We start from the raw sequence: 16,307 nt of genomic DNA, 5'->3' as shown, positions 1-16,307 counted from the left end.
GTGTAAATTTAATGAGTTGGGGGGGGGGGGCAAAATGACCCTGCCCCCCTCTATAACTGATAAATTGAGAATGTGTTGAGAAATACAAGCAATTTTTGGCAAAAACAATTGTTTGCCCCCCTCTAGAAAAAATCCTGGCGACGCCCATGCAGCTGAGTTAGGGCTACTTTAATCGATTTCATTTTAAAACCATTAAGCCAGACCCCCCCCCAAAAAAAAAACTTACACAGAGCATGGAGGTAGCACAGAGCAAAGTCCCACGAGATATCAATCGATGGCAAATGTACACATTTCAACCGTTGACAACATTCTGACAAGTCACTGAAAATGTTTTTATTGCACTTTTCTGGCACCAAAAAGTAAAATTCAGCTGCAAAAAGACTCACTCATTGAAAGAAACTCATGAGACGTGTAGTTTGGTTGATTTACGTCTTAATTTGGAAACACATTTAATTGAGACGGAACAAGGAAAGGTTTAATTAATATGAATACTAAGGCAAGATCTTAAGGGCCTGCAGTTCTACTCATATATTTTTTTTCTTTTCAAATTTCATCTGGCTAATATTTGTTAACAGACAATTAAAGTTGATCATCATTAAACCGAGTTGAAATTATTGGCCAAGTAAAAACTAAACAAGTAGTTTCTTGAAATTCTCGTCCGGTATTTTTAAAAGGGAAATGGCAGCTTTTTTGCAAGATGGATAATTTTCCAGGATGGATTCTTCAATTTTCTTGACTCTTTTGTTGATACGTTTGCATCGAATTAAGCTGTGATGCTTTTTAACGGATTGCAAACGTGCATACATAGCTACAAATTTAATGGGAAGAACATGAAAAATAAACATTTATTTCAAATGTTTGATTAAAAAAAGGCTGGGGAAAAAAGCAGGCAGGGGCGAATTTTTTTTAAAATTTTTTGCTTCGTCTTAGCCTTAATACAAGTTTAAGCATCCTGGCAACTGTGTTTTATTTTATTTATTTTTATAATTTTTTTTTGTTTACAACTTATGGCTTATAAATTACTAGAGCTCTGACTCATGTTCAAAGTGATGCCTGCTGGGCGCATCCATGTTTACAATGTACACAAACTATGGAGAACTAGACATTTTGTACGGCCTTTGTACGTCTATTTGCATATCTGCGTTTGTATTCCATACAGGTGCGTTATCAAAGCCAATACACTCAAAACCGAAACGCAAGATCAGCAAATGAGCGTGACATTTTACTCTACGCAAACAGCCCAACGCGTGTGCGCATGTCCACTGCAGATGATTAACCATGGCTTTTTTTAAACAAATGACGTACTTAAGTTGTTTGCGTATGTGCTATTTGTGCGTTGCATTTAAAGTACACTTTCAAAATTCAATCCATCTCATTTCATCATGCTCTACAAATAGAACATGAATTCAAAATGTCTGCGCCCAGGACGGCTTCAAGGCGTCTCCAAGCACAAGAATCAGGAGTTAGCACTCTAGTAATATCTAATTTATCTAATATAGCTCTATCAGTCATGAGGATGTCTTTAAGTGTCTTCACAAGGCTTGGTTGAGGAAAGTTTTACTGAGCACTCGGCTTCCAAACATGCCAAACGAATACTCTCTGGCCAGTGTGAATACTCTGATGTTTGGTTAAATGGGTTTGCCGGGTAAAGGCTTTGCCACAGGTCTCACAAACAAGTGGCTTCTTGTCATTAGGGCCATTGTGAAACCTTTCATGTCTGATCAGATGAGATTGCCGATTAAAAGCTTTACCACAGGTCTCACAAACGAATGGTTTATCACAAGTCTGATCCTTTTTATGTCTGTTTAGATTACATTGCCGAGAAAAGGCTTTACCACAGGTCTCACAAATGAAGGGTTTCTCGCCAGTGTGAACCCTTTCGTGTCTGTTTAGACCAGTTTGCTGAGTAAAGGCTTTACCGCAGGTCTCACAAACGAATGGTTTCTCACCGGTGTGTAATCTGCCATGCTGACACAGACCACTTCTCTGAGCAAAGGCTTTACCACAGGTCTCACAAATAAATGGTTTCTTGCCATCGTGAACCCTTTCATGTCTGCTTAGAGTAGATAGATCAGCGAAAGCTTTACCACAGGTCTCACAAATGTATGGTTTCTCGCCAGTGTGTAATCTACCATGCTGACGAAGACCTTTTTGCTGAGCGAAGGCTTTACCACAGGTCTCACAAACAAATGGTTTCTCACCAGTGTGAATCCTCTCGTGTCTGTATAGATCAGTTTGGTATGCAAAGGTTTTCCCACAGGTCTCACAAGTGAATGGTTTCTCGCCACTGTGAACCCTGCTATGCTGATGCAGACCACTTTGTCGAGCAAAGGCTTTACCACAGGTCTCACAAACGAATGGTTTCTCACCAGTGTGGATTCTGCTGTGTCTGTACAGATCAATTTGCTGAATAAACATTTTACCACAGGACTCACAAACGAATGGTTTCCCAGCAGTGTGAATCCTGTCGTGTCGTTGAAGATGACTTCTTTCCATAAAAGCTTTACCACAGGTCTCACAAACGAAGGGTTTCTCATCTGTGTGCACCCTTTCATGGGCGCACAGATCACTTAGTGAAGGTAAAACTTGACCACAGGTTGAACAAACGAACAGTTCCTCCTCCCCCAGGAACCTCAGATGACAAATTAGCTCAGGTCCTTTTGCGTCCATCTTCCTGAAGTGCTAATCTCGATGGCTAAGCAAATAATGCATCAAACTGCACATCTACCAGCCTTCTTCCTCCAACAATACCTGACAAACAAAAATAGTTTGAAGTCAATTTTAACCCTAACCGCCCTGAATCCTCCAAAATCCTTTTTGCAAATTGGAGGAATTTGCAGGATTGAGGTTACATGGCAAAAGTGCGTTGCTGATTTTGGAGTACGCACTGTGTCAAGGTCTTGGGCCGGACCTTGTGTTGTTTATGCTCAGCCGTGCATAAATTTAGTCCTTGATTATACTTGACATCCTCCGCACTGCTCCAGGATGTCACTGCCTCTGCCTCAGACCATTGACAGACATAGCCGGAGGATTTTGCAGGATTCAGGCAGTGGTCATCCCTCCATGGACCATATTCAAGAAATAACGGAGGAATTTGCAGGATTGAGGCTATATGCTATTTTTACATGAGGCCAATTGGAGGATTTTGCAGGATTGAGGCTACATCCTAGCAAAAAGGCCTAGGGAGTTAGGGTGTGATACGTCGTGGCAAATTACACAAGTCAGATGTAACAGGGACAGAAAAACTTCACACTTGTATGGACCCCAAATTTATGGGATAACCCATGTACATGAACCTCTAGAACTATGGGGCTACGGGCACGGCCCCCCGGCCCCATAGACATGATAGACTAGGGGTAATGTACATGTGTCTTACAAGCATGACTAACTCTAGCTAGCCCTACTTTGAGAACTGTAAGGTTTTTTTTTACAAACCTTACAGATAGACCAATATTAGCTCCACTGACTGTAGTGCTAGAACTGTGCCTTCCTAATCCGAAAATGTGGGACTCTCAATTCTGTGTATGAGGGTTCCAAAAATTAAGGCAGGTTTTCTTGTTGGAAATAGGCAATTTTTGGATACGAGGTGGGAATCAGACCAGTTACAATTTCGGACTTTATTTCCCTTTAAAAAATTCGTCCAGAGCCACGAATCACAAAAAGAAAATGTCATATTCTGCAATTAAATGTAGAAGTCAATTAAAGACAAAAAAAGAAGAATTTTCTTATTTTTGTAGGGGCCAATCAAAATTGGCAATGGTTTTTAAATTTTGATTTTGAGGGAAAATGTTAGCTTGTCTTCATACATCCTGTACATTCAACCAAATCTCTTAATAAACACTTGAGGAGTATAATGTTTATCGCCTCCTAAACTGTTTATGAGTCGTTTCCACAAGTCCGTTTTTAGCCAAAAAATGAAATTGCTTGAAGATTGCTAAGAAGATCCCTGAGGCCTAAAAGCACATTCCTTACAGTTCCCTTGCCAGATGTGCCAATTATTGGAAACATGGCATGCACGAAATTGGTAAAATTTAGTGAAACATATTACTTTTTTCCCCAAAAATCCAAAATGACACATCAAATACCCAGAAGTTTGTCACAAAGGTGTTTTGTACTTCTATATCAAAAGACCTTATTGAATCTACACAAGACTTTAAAGGGAATATACATTTGCTTTTGCTGTAATTTTCAGAAATGGATGGAATTGGGGGGTTGGAAATATAAAGCAAATATAGTTACACTGACTTTTTGGAGGTTTTGGGTTCGAAAATGCTATAAAAACCAAGAAAAACGATTATTTTCCTGTAGTCTGGTTCCCTGACTCCATATAAGAAGAAACAGAGCAGTTTACATACATTGGGGAATTGTAAGGTCAGGGAACCAGTCAAGCTGGCTCTTACCCGTTCATAGGTTTGTAATCGATTGCAAACAAGTGCAATGGTCAATTGGGTCCAGTATTTGAAAAAAAAGCCAGTTGTTTCCAACGCTGATCGGCCGATCAGCGTTGGAAATTGATACAAAAATACCACTTTTCTTGAAAATGACAGTATACCAGGTGCCATAATTTTACAGGATGCTTTATACTGTCATTTACCAACATCCTATTAAGGTATTTCGCAAAAACTTGGTAGTTTTATTTTTAGATGTTTGCAAATGTTGTATATTCCCTTTAAATAAATTGAACAATAAATGACACGACAGGATTAGCAATTATAATATCATTCATTAGAAAAGTATTCCACATAAGATTACTTCAAGATTGATAAGTCTCTGCAAGAGATATCCATGATTTTGTCGCAAGGTATTTTCGCATAATTTAGATTTCACTACAGTACAAGGCGGATTGCGTGACCTGTTCATGACATCACTAAGTTTTTCATCCGGAAGATCCTTACTTGGCGTTGCCATGGTGATACGTCATCAGTGTGCTCTGCATCCTGTATGTGCTCCACAGTTGACATCCTTGGTAGAACCTTCAAACTCTGTCAACTTCAAGAAACAAAAGAAAACAAGTTATTTTAACATCTTAACCTTCTTCATACATGTCATAAGTTTCAAATATTGTTTTCGTCTGCCATTTTTGGAAAGGTCATTGTTTGAAGAATTTGGTGGACAATAATTATGAAATTTGAGAAAAAAATACAATTTTTTTTGACAAATTTACAAAAGATACAAAAAGGGGTGGGGGAGGGGGGATTTACACACCCCCTACACAAACGTGGGGCGAACTAGCTGACTAGTGATTTCCTTTCCATGTAGTACGTCATGGTATGGTAACAATGTAATTTGAGTGACCAAAATCCCCACCCTGGGGCATGAAAAACGTGACCAAATCCCGACATCGGACCTGGGGCAACATGGGGGGGGGGGGTTGAAACATTTGATCATGCCCTAGCGCATAAATCATGTAAATTAGGCCTACAAAAAACCATTGACAACGCATGCCATGGTTTTCCCTGCTAAATCCGACATTTGTTGGACATATTATCCCTTTTAATGATGGCATAGGTTACTGTGTAGGGAAAAATTAGTGATGTCCAGATATGGGCATCTTTCCAGTACGCCGAAAAGGAAGTTAAATTTTGAGAAACAAATAGTCCAAACTTACCATGATACACCGTTCGTATCTTTGGTTCGCAGCTGTAGCTATATTACATGTATATAATCAAACAAAAGGTGGCGCTCTTCACAATTAACGGTGTCAAATACAATCTCGTTGACGTGGTGTTCAGCGGTACGCACTGTCACTAGCATAATATAGGAAAGAAAGTTACAATAAAGTAAACCCTGGGGACGAAGTTGCGAAAAAGTTTCTTCGCCATTCCTTTCTCGATAGGACAGTGGGAGGGGGGAATCGTTATTCGTTTTCCGTTTGGCTGTCGAGAGTGGGATTTTGGATTCGAAGTCCGTTCTCCGATTTTGCCCGGGAAATTGGAAATAGGTAAGTTATCCGTTGTTCTTTTTGCTTAGGAATTGGGAAATGGGTTTCGTTATCTGTTTTTCTTTTTGCTCAGGAAATGGGATATGGGTTTTGTTATCTGTTTTTCTTTTTGCTTAGGAAATGGGAATTAGTTTTGGGTTTCGTTATCCGTGTTTCTTTTTGCTTAGGAAATGGGAATTAATGGATTTTAAGATCGTATTGACATGACACCGTTAATTGTGAAGAGCGCCGCCTGTTGTTTGATGATATCAACATTATTGTCGTGTGAGTAGCATACAGCACTCAGCAGACAGCTCATGTAAGTCTAGACTATTTAGCCTTATAAAGTATTGATAAGACAAACAAATATCGGGTCACCAAAAATTAATGCTTTTGGACACTACTGACTCAAATTTTAGGCAGCTATTCGTGTTGACCAAACAAATCATTAACGGTGATTATAACCACTATATTTGTGTAGTGCTTTGGGGGGGGGGGTAGGATTTTTTTTACCACTGAATTTCGCTCACATAGCATGCCAAGAATAATTATAGTCGTGTTCCCTAACGTGGCGCACTAATTACCCGACTTTCCTCGTGTAGTGTTGCCAAACCTCTTTGTTGACAAACCTCAAATTCATGCAGTAAAATACTAGTACTTTTACCTTATTAATGCCAATTGATATTTAACCTCTGTGAACAATTTCAGTTTTATAAAACTTAATCCGAAATTCAAAAACGGTGGCGTCCGGAAATTGGACAAAAATTGGTGGATTGTTCCCTAACGTGGCGCACATGAACAAATCGCGGAAAATTCCAAATTAACATTTAAGAATTTCTGTCAACTTGATAAATTCAGATAAATAATTATTATCTCTATGTACATACCAAGCCAGCTGTTTGTCAGAATTTTTTTTTTGGGGGGGGGCATTTTCAAAGGGTTATTCACCTTGCACTTGAAAATAATATCGCAAAATCACGCCAAAATAGTTTTTTCTTCTAAATTTGTTAGGCTACGGGGAAATTAACTCGCGATTTATGAACAGGAGTGTGTAGAACTTGATGAAATTTCGATTTCTGTGAAATTTCAGTTAAAACGTTTGCTCTAGGTAGGCGCTACAGCGAAAAATCAAAGTGCGCCACGTTGGGGGCCGCGCCACGTTAGGGTACATCAACAGAACCTCGTTGTTGGCTGTCGACTGACTGAGGGCGCCCTTGACTGCGCCATACAGCGCGGCTTTTTAAAGAAGGGAAATATTGTTTACTTACAAAAAAGCCTGTTAGGAATAAGCCATAAACAATAATACACATGATGCAAAGTGGGAAAAAATTGGGGGAAATTGTTCATAAATTACAATCCCTATCTCTGAATCGACACATACATGTTTCTGAACTGTCAAAAATGTTTTAGGCATTTAAAGGCATGTCTCCATATGAAGCACATCAGTGGTGCTATTAATCAGAGAATGAATTGCTTTGAAATGTTACGTCTGCATGATTTTACCAATTAAAATAGTTAAGCGGCTCAGTGCACAACTAACTTGTCATGTTGAGTGCATGGGGCATCTGTTTTTACATAGCCAGAAATGTGTACTTTCAACCACCTTCGGAAATAGATAAGTAAGTAGTCCAAAATGTAAAACTTTGGGAGACTTCTTTAATACAAATAATTATGGTGAAGCCCGGTTCCTATAAGGGAACAAAATCCACTTCTTAATTATTTGACCTTCCAAGTTCCAAACTAGTTGGCAACATTAAGAGCATTATAGGTATGTCATACATAAAGGGCAGGGTTTAGAATTTTCGAGGGAAATTTGGGGGTAAAATGACGTTGACAATGACAAAAAGCAACACGAAAATAAAGATGGCGATCCGCACACAAATCCCCCCGAGGTTGACCGCAAAGATGGAAATGACTCGCCAAACTAACACTACAGGAAATAGAATACCATTCCCTGTTTGCCATCCAAAGGATAGACGACGAAGTTTGGCCAAAATACGGGGTGTGGGGTGCTGTGGTCCAATGGTTACGGTGTTCGACTCGTGTGCCGTGGTACATGGGTTCGAATCCTGACCGTGGGAACATGGTGCTTGTGCTCTTGAGCAAGGCACTTTACCATTATTGCTTCGTCCTTCGGATGGGACGTAAAGCCGTAGGTTCCGTGTGTTGTGCACGTTAAAGAACCCAGTAACATCGCTAAGAGAAGGGGTTTGCACCGGTGTTCTGGCAGTGGCTGCAATAATGCGCCACAGCACCTTGTAATGAGCCTCATTATTTCTCATAAACTTTATTTACCTTTCTTTAATAAAAGACATAATTTCCAGCGCCTTGAGTACCTAATTGTTGGTAGATACGTGCGCTATATAAGACTCCGATATTATTATATTATATGTCTAACTGTTGCTTTATCGTGCGTGTATTTCGGTACGTTTTGTGTTTTGTATGCCTGAAAATATCATTATCACAGTAATCCTTTGCACGTGTTACCCACGCGCGTTGACCTGCGTGCTTTTACGCGCGCTTCCGACAGTGGTATATTTTTGGCGCACTGTCCAGATGACATTTGCCATCATGAGATCGCGACCCTAGGCGCTGTTCAATTATACAAAACAACTCTTCCAAAAGTTGTCAACAAGATATTTTTTTAATCCTCCGGAGGATACTCATTACAGGGATATTTCCAGAATCGACTTAATCAGTGCTTATGCGTTACGCTACGTACCAGAGTTAGTGTTCATTCTATCAAGCTCAAAGCTGGCGCATGTGTAAACTCTTTTTTAAATTAACAAAAATTTTGTTTTGATAAACAAAACACGTCAAGCTGTCCTTGACCAATATATAGCAAGCTTACGCATCACTGTTTATTTTTTAACCAAAAATGTCATTGCTCCACACGAGATGTTGAATTGGTTTACCGGCCCAGAGCCGTAACCTGCCCCCTCACTCTGATCCCAAATCCCGTATTTAGTTTTAAGTCAACTTATCCGTAGCCTTGGGGTTATGGCCTTCGTAAACATGTCTTCTTTTCTGTTGACATGCGTTCTGAACACACAACCTGGTACGTTCACGCGGAATGTAAGGCCAAAAAAAAAAAAAAGTCGGTCTCTGGTCAGCGCGCGCGTCGATTTTAATCATGCACGTCAATTTTTTTTTTCAAAAATGTTTCTGTAGCTCCAACAGCGCCCTCTATTGCCGCACCTCCGCAATTTTTTTTTTACCAAAGAGCACCAAGGAATGGGAAATTGCACCAAGGCAAATGATCGAGAGCACCAAGGCAAATTGTGGACACCAATGTACATGAGGACACCAAAAAAGCAAAATAGTACCCCACCTTGTCTGTACAATCCAAGCTTGAAGAAGAAAAAATAAAGCAAAAAAAAAAAAAAAAAAGCCGCGTCAATCCCGGAACTTTGGTCTGACCAGAGACCGAATAGTTTTTTTTTTGGCCTAATCATGGCCGGAACATGACCGGGATTTATACGATGGGTATACAAATCCCGTCAAAATGTATAGCCTACAGCCGCCCCCGCTTTAAAACTGACTATAAGGGGTTTTCGAAACCTTGGTCTCGATTCCAGCTCGGACTTAACTTGAATCTCTTTAGACCCGAGGCCATAGACACAGCATTTGTTTCAAATCCCCCTCCCCTACAGCTCCTCGTATTTCTCTAATCACGTAAGTCAACGCCGATGCTTTTCTGAAAAGAATGAACATAATCAAGTTAATAATCATCCATACTCTCAGTCCTTTCCTGTTGAGGCACAGTCTTCACATCTTCAGGGACTTCAATCCAAACAGGATACGTTCTATCCGCAAAGTGGCGGTGAAGACTGAATAAAGACAACCATGAAGATGCTTAAATGCATTTTCCATAAGGAGATTTTTTTCCCCCCTGAAGCACAGACTTCAGGGACTTAAATCCTGTAACAGGATCCGTTCTATCCCCAAAGTGTCGGTCAAAACTGAATAAAAGACCACCATGAGATGCTTCTCATTGCATTTGCCATTAGGAGATCCCCCGACTCCTCCAGGGACTTAATCCTGTACTATATGCGTTCTATACCCAAAGTGTCGCTCAAGACTGAAAAAGACAACCATGCTTCTAAATGCATTTACCATCGGAGTTTTTTTGTTCCTGAGGCAAGTTTTAAGACTTGTTATGAGTCTGAATGGATTTCACGTGTTAACCCACGTGTTTTAAACACGGCTGGTTCGGTCGACCAATCACAGTCTCGAATATTTGGCGGCGGCAGTGCGTACGGAAATTGGCTTATAATTGTCTTCATGAATTTTAACTTTTGGGATTAATTGACTGATTGGACTGAGCATAGAGGTAAAATTGCATTCTAAATTTGGAGTCGGATGTAAAAAGATAAATCACAGAGCATTAGCGAGCCGTTTATTTCCTTCACATGTACCTTGGAGATTTCTTTAATGCAATATGTATTTCAAAATTGATAGTCATTGTATAACTCTTGCCCTGCTGGCAAATCGGTTATAAATAGACTTTGTAAAGTTAACTCACGGTGAAATGAACCATCATATAAATTAAAGCTAACACTTTGTATTGGGGGAGGGGGAAAACTATAGTCTAGAAAAACGATGTCTATATAACGACGAACTTCAATGTGGGCATCAAAATCGTGGGTGAGTTAAATTACCTCCATCAGGAATAATCTGACGTTTTACTGTAGTGCGCCCCCTTGTGAAAATTTCCGTAAGAGACTTTATAGTATGAGGTCTCTTACGGAAATACACGGTGGCCCTTACAAAAACATTAAAACGGAATGGAAAAGCTCCCACTACCTTGACATTCAAACCACCTATACCAATAGATGGAGATTTTTTTTTAGAAGAAATATGATACCAAGATCTCCCGATTCGGTCAAGCAGTTTTTGCTGCAGAGCCTATTCTGTGAATTACACATCTTTCATGGGGGTATTATTACATAACAATAATTAATCCCTCCTTCCAATTAAGTCACCTGTTATGAGATTCATCGTGACCAAAATGACTCCCCAAGTTGTTTCACACAAAAAAGGTCTAGAACAAAAACACTACTAGACCGAATCGGGCGATCTTGGTATCTTTTAACAGAATTCCCCATGCATTGGTTCAGGCTGTTTGACTCTCAGGGTAGCGGAAGTACCCTGTATAAGTCGGGCTCTTGGCTTAAAGAGAATATACAACATTTGCAGGCATCGAAAAACAAAACTAACAAATTTTTACGAAATACCTTACTAGGATCTTGGTAAATGGCAGTCTAAAAGCATCCTGTACAATTATGGCACCTGGTGTGAAGTTATTTTCAAGAAAAGTGGTATTTTGTATAAATTTCCAACGGTGGTCGGCCGACCACTGTTGGAAAAACCTATTTATTTTTCAACTACTGCTCCAAATTTACCATTTTTTCCAGTCCAAATTGTGTTTGTTATTGGTTACATGTTCATGAACGGGTGCAGGCCAGCTAGACTGGTTCCCTTGCCTTACAATTTTCCGGTATCTATAAATTGATCCATTTCATCTTTAGTGGAGTCAGGGAACCAGACTACTTGAACATTTTTGTTTTTCTTGGTTTTTCCAGCATTTTCGAATACAAAACTTCAACATGTCAGTGTAACAATATTTGATCTATTATATACTAACCCCTCAAACAGTTCATTTCTGAAAATTACGGCACCGTGATGTACATTCCCTTTAATATACTATTATAGGTAGATGTACGTGAATTGACAATTAACAGCCAAGTCGAGGCCCTTAGTGTATTAAGCAATTATACGTAATTTCTTTGTTAATCCTTGCCTGAAAGAAACACTGGATGCCTCGGTTTCAACGTACAGTTATTTATTTAAAAAAAAAAAAAAGTATCTGTAGAAATTCGCAGAAGACAATAGGGAAGTACTCACCGATCATAAAACGATATCTAACATAGAACACAAAACGCACAAATAATATAACATTTAGATAACAGACAACATCAATGATCAAAGGACTATTTAAAGTATTGTATTCTGGTAACGAAATCATGCATCGTTCAAATTCTTGTCGTACCTCACCGTGAGCCCATTATACACAAAGACGATCTAAATAGAGAAACAGTATATTATAAGGGGTCTGTCAAATTTCCATTTTAAAGTATAAATGACGATTTTTTTTTTATTGGGAATAAGTCATCGTGTGTCAGTGAACAGAAAGATTAGTAATCTCTTTCTAGGTCAAGTTGCATCATGTCTTTTATTCGTATATATCTCCGGAAGTGACCTCGAGCTCAGGCCTGAGTGAGATTCCCATGATTTGACGGTGACATTTACTTGATCAGGCGCCGCTCCGAAAAGTATCCGATTTCGTAACGCCACTTTGCACATGCGCATAAGGTCGGCTTACAAGGCACGCCTGCGTATGCAGCGCTACCTCGAACAGCGGAATAATACATGAGTTGCTATATTGGGTCTGGCAGCCGTCGCACGACTGTGGTCACGTACTGAACGCGAGACAAGAGACATGCCGCAGCACGTCCAATGAGCGATTTTAAAATTAGTATGCAGAATGGCACGGTTAGCGGTCGATGATAAAAATGGGATGTCTGCTCCGAGATGACTCAGTCCAGCCGCTGATACTCCTACGCACTCAATACTGACATTTATCACTGGAGCCAGAGTCATTATAAGCAACGCGGACACATAACTGGCGAAACACTGCTGCGAAGGTGTGTGCGAGTCTTGGACGATTCTCAGCACATTTGTAATTCGGTGCCTGGGCTGTTGCAGCGTCTAACAGTCTAGCGGACTACTCGTACCAGGTGTACATCTTAGATTGTTTCTGTCACCACATCATGCCTTCAGTGCAAGACGTGCTAGCCCAGCAAGCCCGTGACGAGCGACTCAGCCTATACAGCTCCCCAACTTTCTGCCGGCGTAGTCGACTAGACAACGAACTAGTTCGTGAAAAACCGGACGATTTTGGCTGGCTTCGGGCCTTCGATCCCAAACGGTGCTGCTCCACCAAATCACCAACTTCCATCATGGCGACGAAGGGACACACTAGGCCGTCCTCTGCGTCCTGCGTGACTGGACGCGCGCGTAAACCCTCAGACGCGGACTCGACGTCCTTCAGCGAGAAGGATCTGGCATCGAGAGAGCCGGCAATTGACGACAAATCACCCACGACCTATACCCTCCTCTCACGCCGGCGCAACCAACGTCCAGTCTCCCTTGTCATGGACAATCACAGATCCCTGAGTAGCCTAGACGTCAACTCCAACGACAACCAAGCTTTGGAGAAAGATGACTTTAAGGCGTCCACGGGATCGCCTCGTACTAAGGCCTTCCTAGCTGTGGAACGAAGTGCAGTTGAAAGTCTTAGCAAGAGCTGTGGTGACTTGAGACACGGTGACCTGGAAACCCCGCCCTTTGTTAGACAGTTTCACCAACACCCTCTTCACGGCATGCCCGACCCACTGCGATGCCCTAGTCACCTGTCGCTCTGCTCCGTGCAGGTCTCAAGCCCCACCCAAACAGACTCACACGCTGGTAGTAGAGTAAGTCTTCTCTCTGAGGGTGTTGACTCGTACGAGGGACTCTACGAGCGAGCCTATAAAGCCACCTACGTCTTCGGATCTCAGGAGCTTCCGAATGTCCGAGAAAGCAAGGAGGAGAGAGCTCGGATGGTCAGAGAGTGGCTAGCAAAACAAGAAGAGACTGAAGAATCGGCCATCAATGCTAACGGATCACCTTCTGTATAGTCCAACCAACATCTTAGAACTTGTAGAAGAAACAGTGACTGGAGACACCAGCCCTTAGAAGAAACCTCGGCATAAAAAACTGACCTCTGTTCTCTATCCAACTGTTCTGTATCCAATTCATCAGGTATTATTGTACTTACTTAAGGGGTATGTTCCTCTATTCACACATAGGATACTCTGCACCATAATGTACCAATCAATACCAATACTTTGCCTGATCTTTTTATATAAAAGAATGGCGTTTGACTTTGATAAGGTAATAATGTTTATCAATTTCAACAGTATATGATGCACTTGGGTATTTCTCAAAGTTGGTCTCTGTTTTGAACTGCCGTATATAGCTAAGGCGAGACAAACATCATTTTTAAAACCATATCCCACCGATGTTATAATGGCATCACTATATAATATTTGTATACGTCTTTGACATTAAGAATGTAAAGAATGTATGTAAATATAATTTATTATGACGCTGTATTCCAGATTTATGAAACATGAATATTCATGTCTGGGTGCTACGTGCTTGCTACGTCACTTTCATCCACCGACAGTAAATTCGGTGGTTTACATTATTAATGTAAACACTGTAATCTTTGAGCGACATGTGTGTATCAAAATTCAAGTCGACTAAAATTGTTCGACATCTCGCTTTTTGATCCAAAAAAAAATGCAAAAAAAATTCTTAGCAGTCAAAAAGCTTTTGTAGATAATCCAAAAAGAGAACTCTTTTACCTAATGCAATGTTCAGTGAGACAATTAAGATCATGTGCCCTTTTCAGCTGTGCATAGCATCGCTCTTGTATATCTTGTCACGTGCAATTTTACAAGGCGCGTTTTCTTCATGACAAGACTGTGGTTCTCCATGCGATAGAGTGCTGATTGTGAGTGCTACACGGAAAATATCATTATAGATTCACGTTAGCGAGCAAATAGCGACCACTCTACCCATGGCGAGATCTGATTACGCAGCCAGAACATCAGCATCATTATTCATGTATACAGATAGGAGTGCGATCAAAATCTGCTTTTGATAACGGGGCGTTTACGATTGATTAAAAAAAAATCATGATTTTTCTAAGCATTGGTGCCTAAGGGCATATTTCTTAAGAGGTGAATATTGGCCACATCATTATTATAACTTGTTACCAGTAGACTGAGTCACATTTCCTATCATTTTGTTGGAGCATTGGTCGAGTTTCAGAAGGCACCAGATGATCGGGGTTTTTTTATTACCGCCGCAAAGGAGGTTATATTTTCATCGGATTTTGTTGGTTGGTTGGTTGGTTGGTTTGTCTGTTAACAAGATAACTCAAAAAGTTATGGACGGATTTACGTGAAAGAAATATTAGGGGTGGTCCTTGGAACAAGTACAAATCGACAAGATTTTAGAAGTGATCCTGATCTGAGTCTGGATCCAGGATTTTTTGAAGGATTCTTCACCACTATATGAGTATATCTTTTGGGTATACAATATGGCGGGAATTGTGAAGCCTTGGCGGAGGTTTGCGCTGTCTGAGTGCTTTCTGGTTGCTAACGATTTTAGAACAATTTATTGTGACTTGAGTCAGAGATCATCTTTGTCAAGGTTTAAGCCTTTAATCTGAAAAAGAAGAAGAAATTAGATTGAGGATAATACTAAGAATCTGGCTTGGGCTACGGCTTGCAACACACGCGCCTATGGAAGCGGCTGTAGCCACTCCCCATTGACCCGTGTGTTATTCCCAGCCGTAGTCTCGTAAATGACGTGACATAGTTATCTCTAGTTGACATTTGAAATGTAAATAGAGCGCTTATCCGCTCTCAACTTGCTCGGTCAACAGGAATTGTTGACGTTTAACTGCGGATATTATTGAGGCTGATTTGCTGTTTTTAACATTAATTTGGAGGCAAAGACGTCAGTGAAACGCATTAGACTTGCATTAAGTCCTTGTTTTCAGTTTCACAAGTACTATTGATTTTAAAGTTTTGAGCTATCAGTTCCTATACCATATGTGATTGTTTTTTTTCCACCTAGGTTTAATTAAGCAAGACGGGATGATTGTCTTGATTAACATTGACTTCAGATATGATTTCGTCTTTAAATTTAATTGCCATTTTATGAATTTTGATAATTAAGTGAAATGCATAGTAGATTTGTATATAATTATGTATCGCGTTTTTCTTATTTGCTTTTCACCAGCACTGATTTATTTAAATACCAATGTACATTTTAACTTTCTTTTAATGATTGTATATATTTATTACTTCAACAAAGTTTAAGTAGCTGGCCTACTTTCAAATGAAAATATCAAATTTAAAATAAAGACAACATATTAAGAAAAATCAGCAAAAAAATATGAGCCATTTTTATTTAACCTGTAGTCCCTTGGTGTGATCATAATAACCTTGAAAAAATGTCTAACGAAATTCTCCAATAAACTCAACAGCTTCCCTTATAACAAGGTCGACCTTACATGTATTATCAGTAATGGAAACAGAGAAACCGAGGACCTAGATTTGTCCTCGTTATTAGGATGCTGTATTAACAGTGTTCTTATTATCAGGGTTCGACAGAAACACCTCGCATCTTCTTAAGATCTCCCCGTTACCCCTATTGGCAATTTGTCAAAATCATGATTGGAACCTCCGCCGATATCTCTCAGCGC

The 16,307-nt window shown here is 40.2% G+C and overlaps 2 protein-coding genes across 2 annotated transcripts; one reads left to right on the top strand and one right to left on the bottom strand.

Annotated features, from left to right (window-relative positions):
• Nucleotides 1-870: 870 nt before the first annotated feature.
• LOC119725714 (zinc finger protein OZF-like) lies at nucleotides 871-4,952 on the bottom strand. Its single transcript, XM_038197255.1, has 2 exons — nucleotides 4,896-4,952; nucleotides 871-2,751 (listed from the first exon to the last, which is right to left on the bottom strand). The coding sequence occupies exon 2, from the start codon at nucleotides 2,668-2,670 to the stop codon at nucleotides 1,558-1,560; it is 1,113 nt and encodes a 370-aa protein (XP_038053183.1). The 5' UTR covers nucleotides 2,671-2,751; nucleotides 4,896-4,952; the 3' UTR covers nucleotides 871-1,557.
• Nucleotides 4,953-12,200: 7,248 nt separating this feature from the next.
• Nucleotides 12,201-15,962, top strand: LOC119725711. Its single transcript, XM_038197246.1, has one exon. The coding sequence runs from the start codon at nucleotides 12,754-12,756 to the stop codon at nucleotides 13,660-13,662; it is 909 nt and encodes a 302-aa protein (XP_038053174.1). The 5' UTR covers nucleotides 12,201-12,753; the 3' UTR covers nucleotides 13,663-15,962.
• The last annotated feature ends 345 nt before the right edge of the window (nucleotides 15,963-16,307 follow it).

This window comes from Patiria miniata, unplaced genomic scaffold (genome assembly GCF_015706575.1).
Source record: "Patiria miniata isolate m_02_andy unplaced genomic scaffold, ASM1570657v1 HiC_scaffold_19, whole genome shotgun sequence".
NCBI lineage: Eukaryota > Metazoa > Echinodermata > Asteroidea > Valvatida > Asterinidae > Patiria > Patiria miniata.
The sequence above is the reverse complement of the archived record's forward strand: the minus strand, read 5'-3'. Positions and strand labels throughout refer to the sequence as shown.

Coding starts and splice junctions, on each gene's coding strand:
- LOC119725711 (XM_038197246.1), top strand. CDS start 12,754: ATGCCTTCAGTGCAAGACGTGCTAGCCCAGCAAGCCCGTGACGAGCGA.
- LOC119725714 (XM_038197255.1), bottom strand. CDS start 2,670: ATGGACGCAAAAGGACCTGAGCTAATTTGTCATCTGAGGTTCCTGGGG.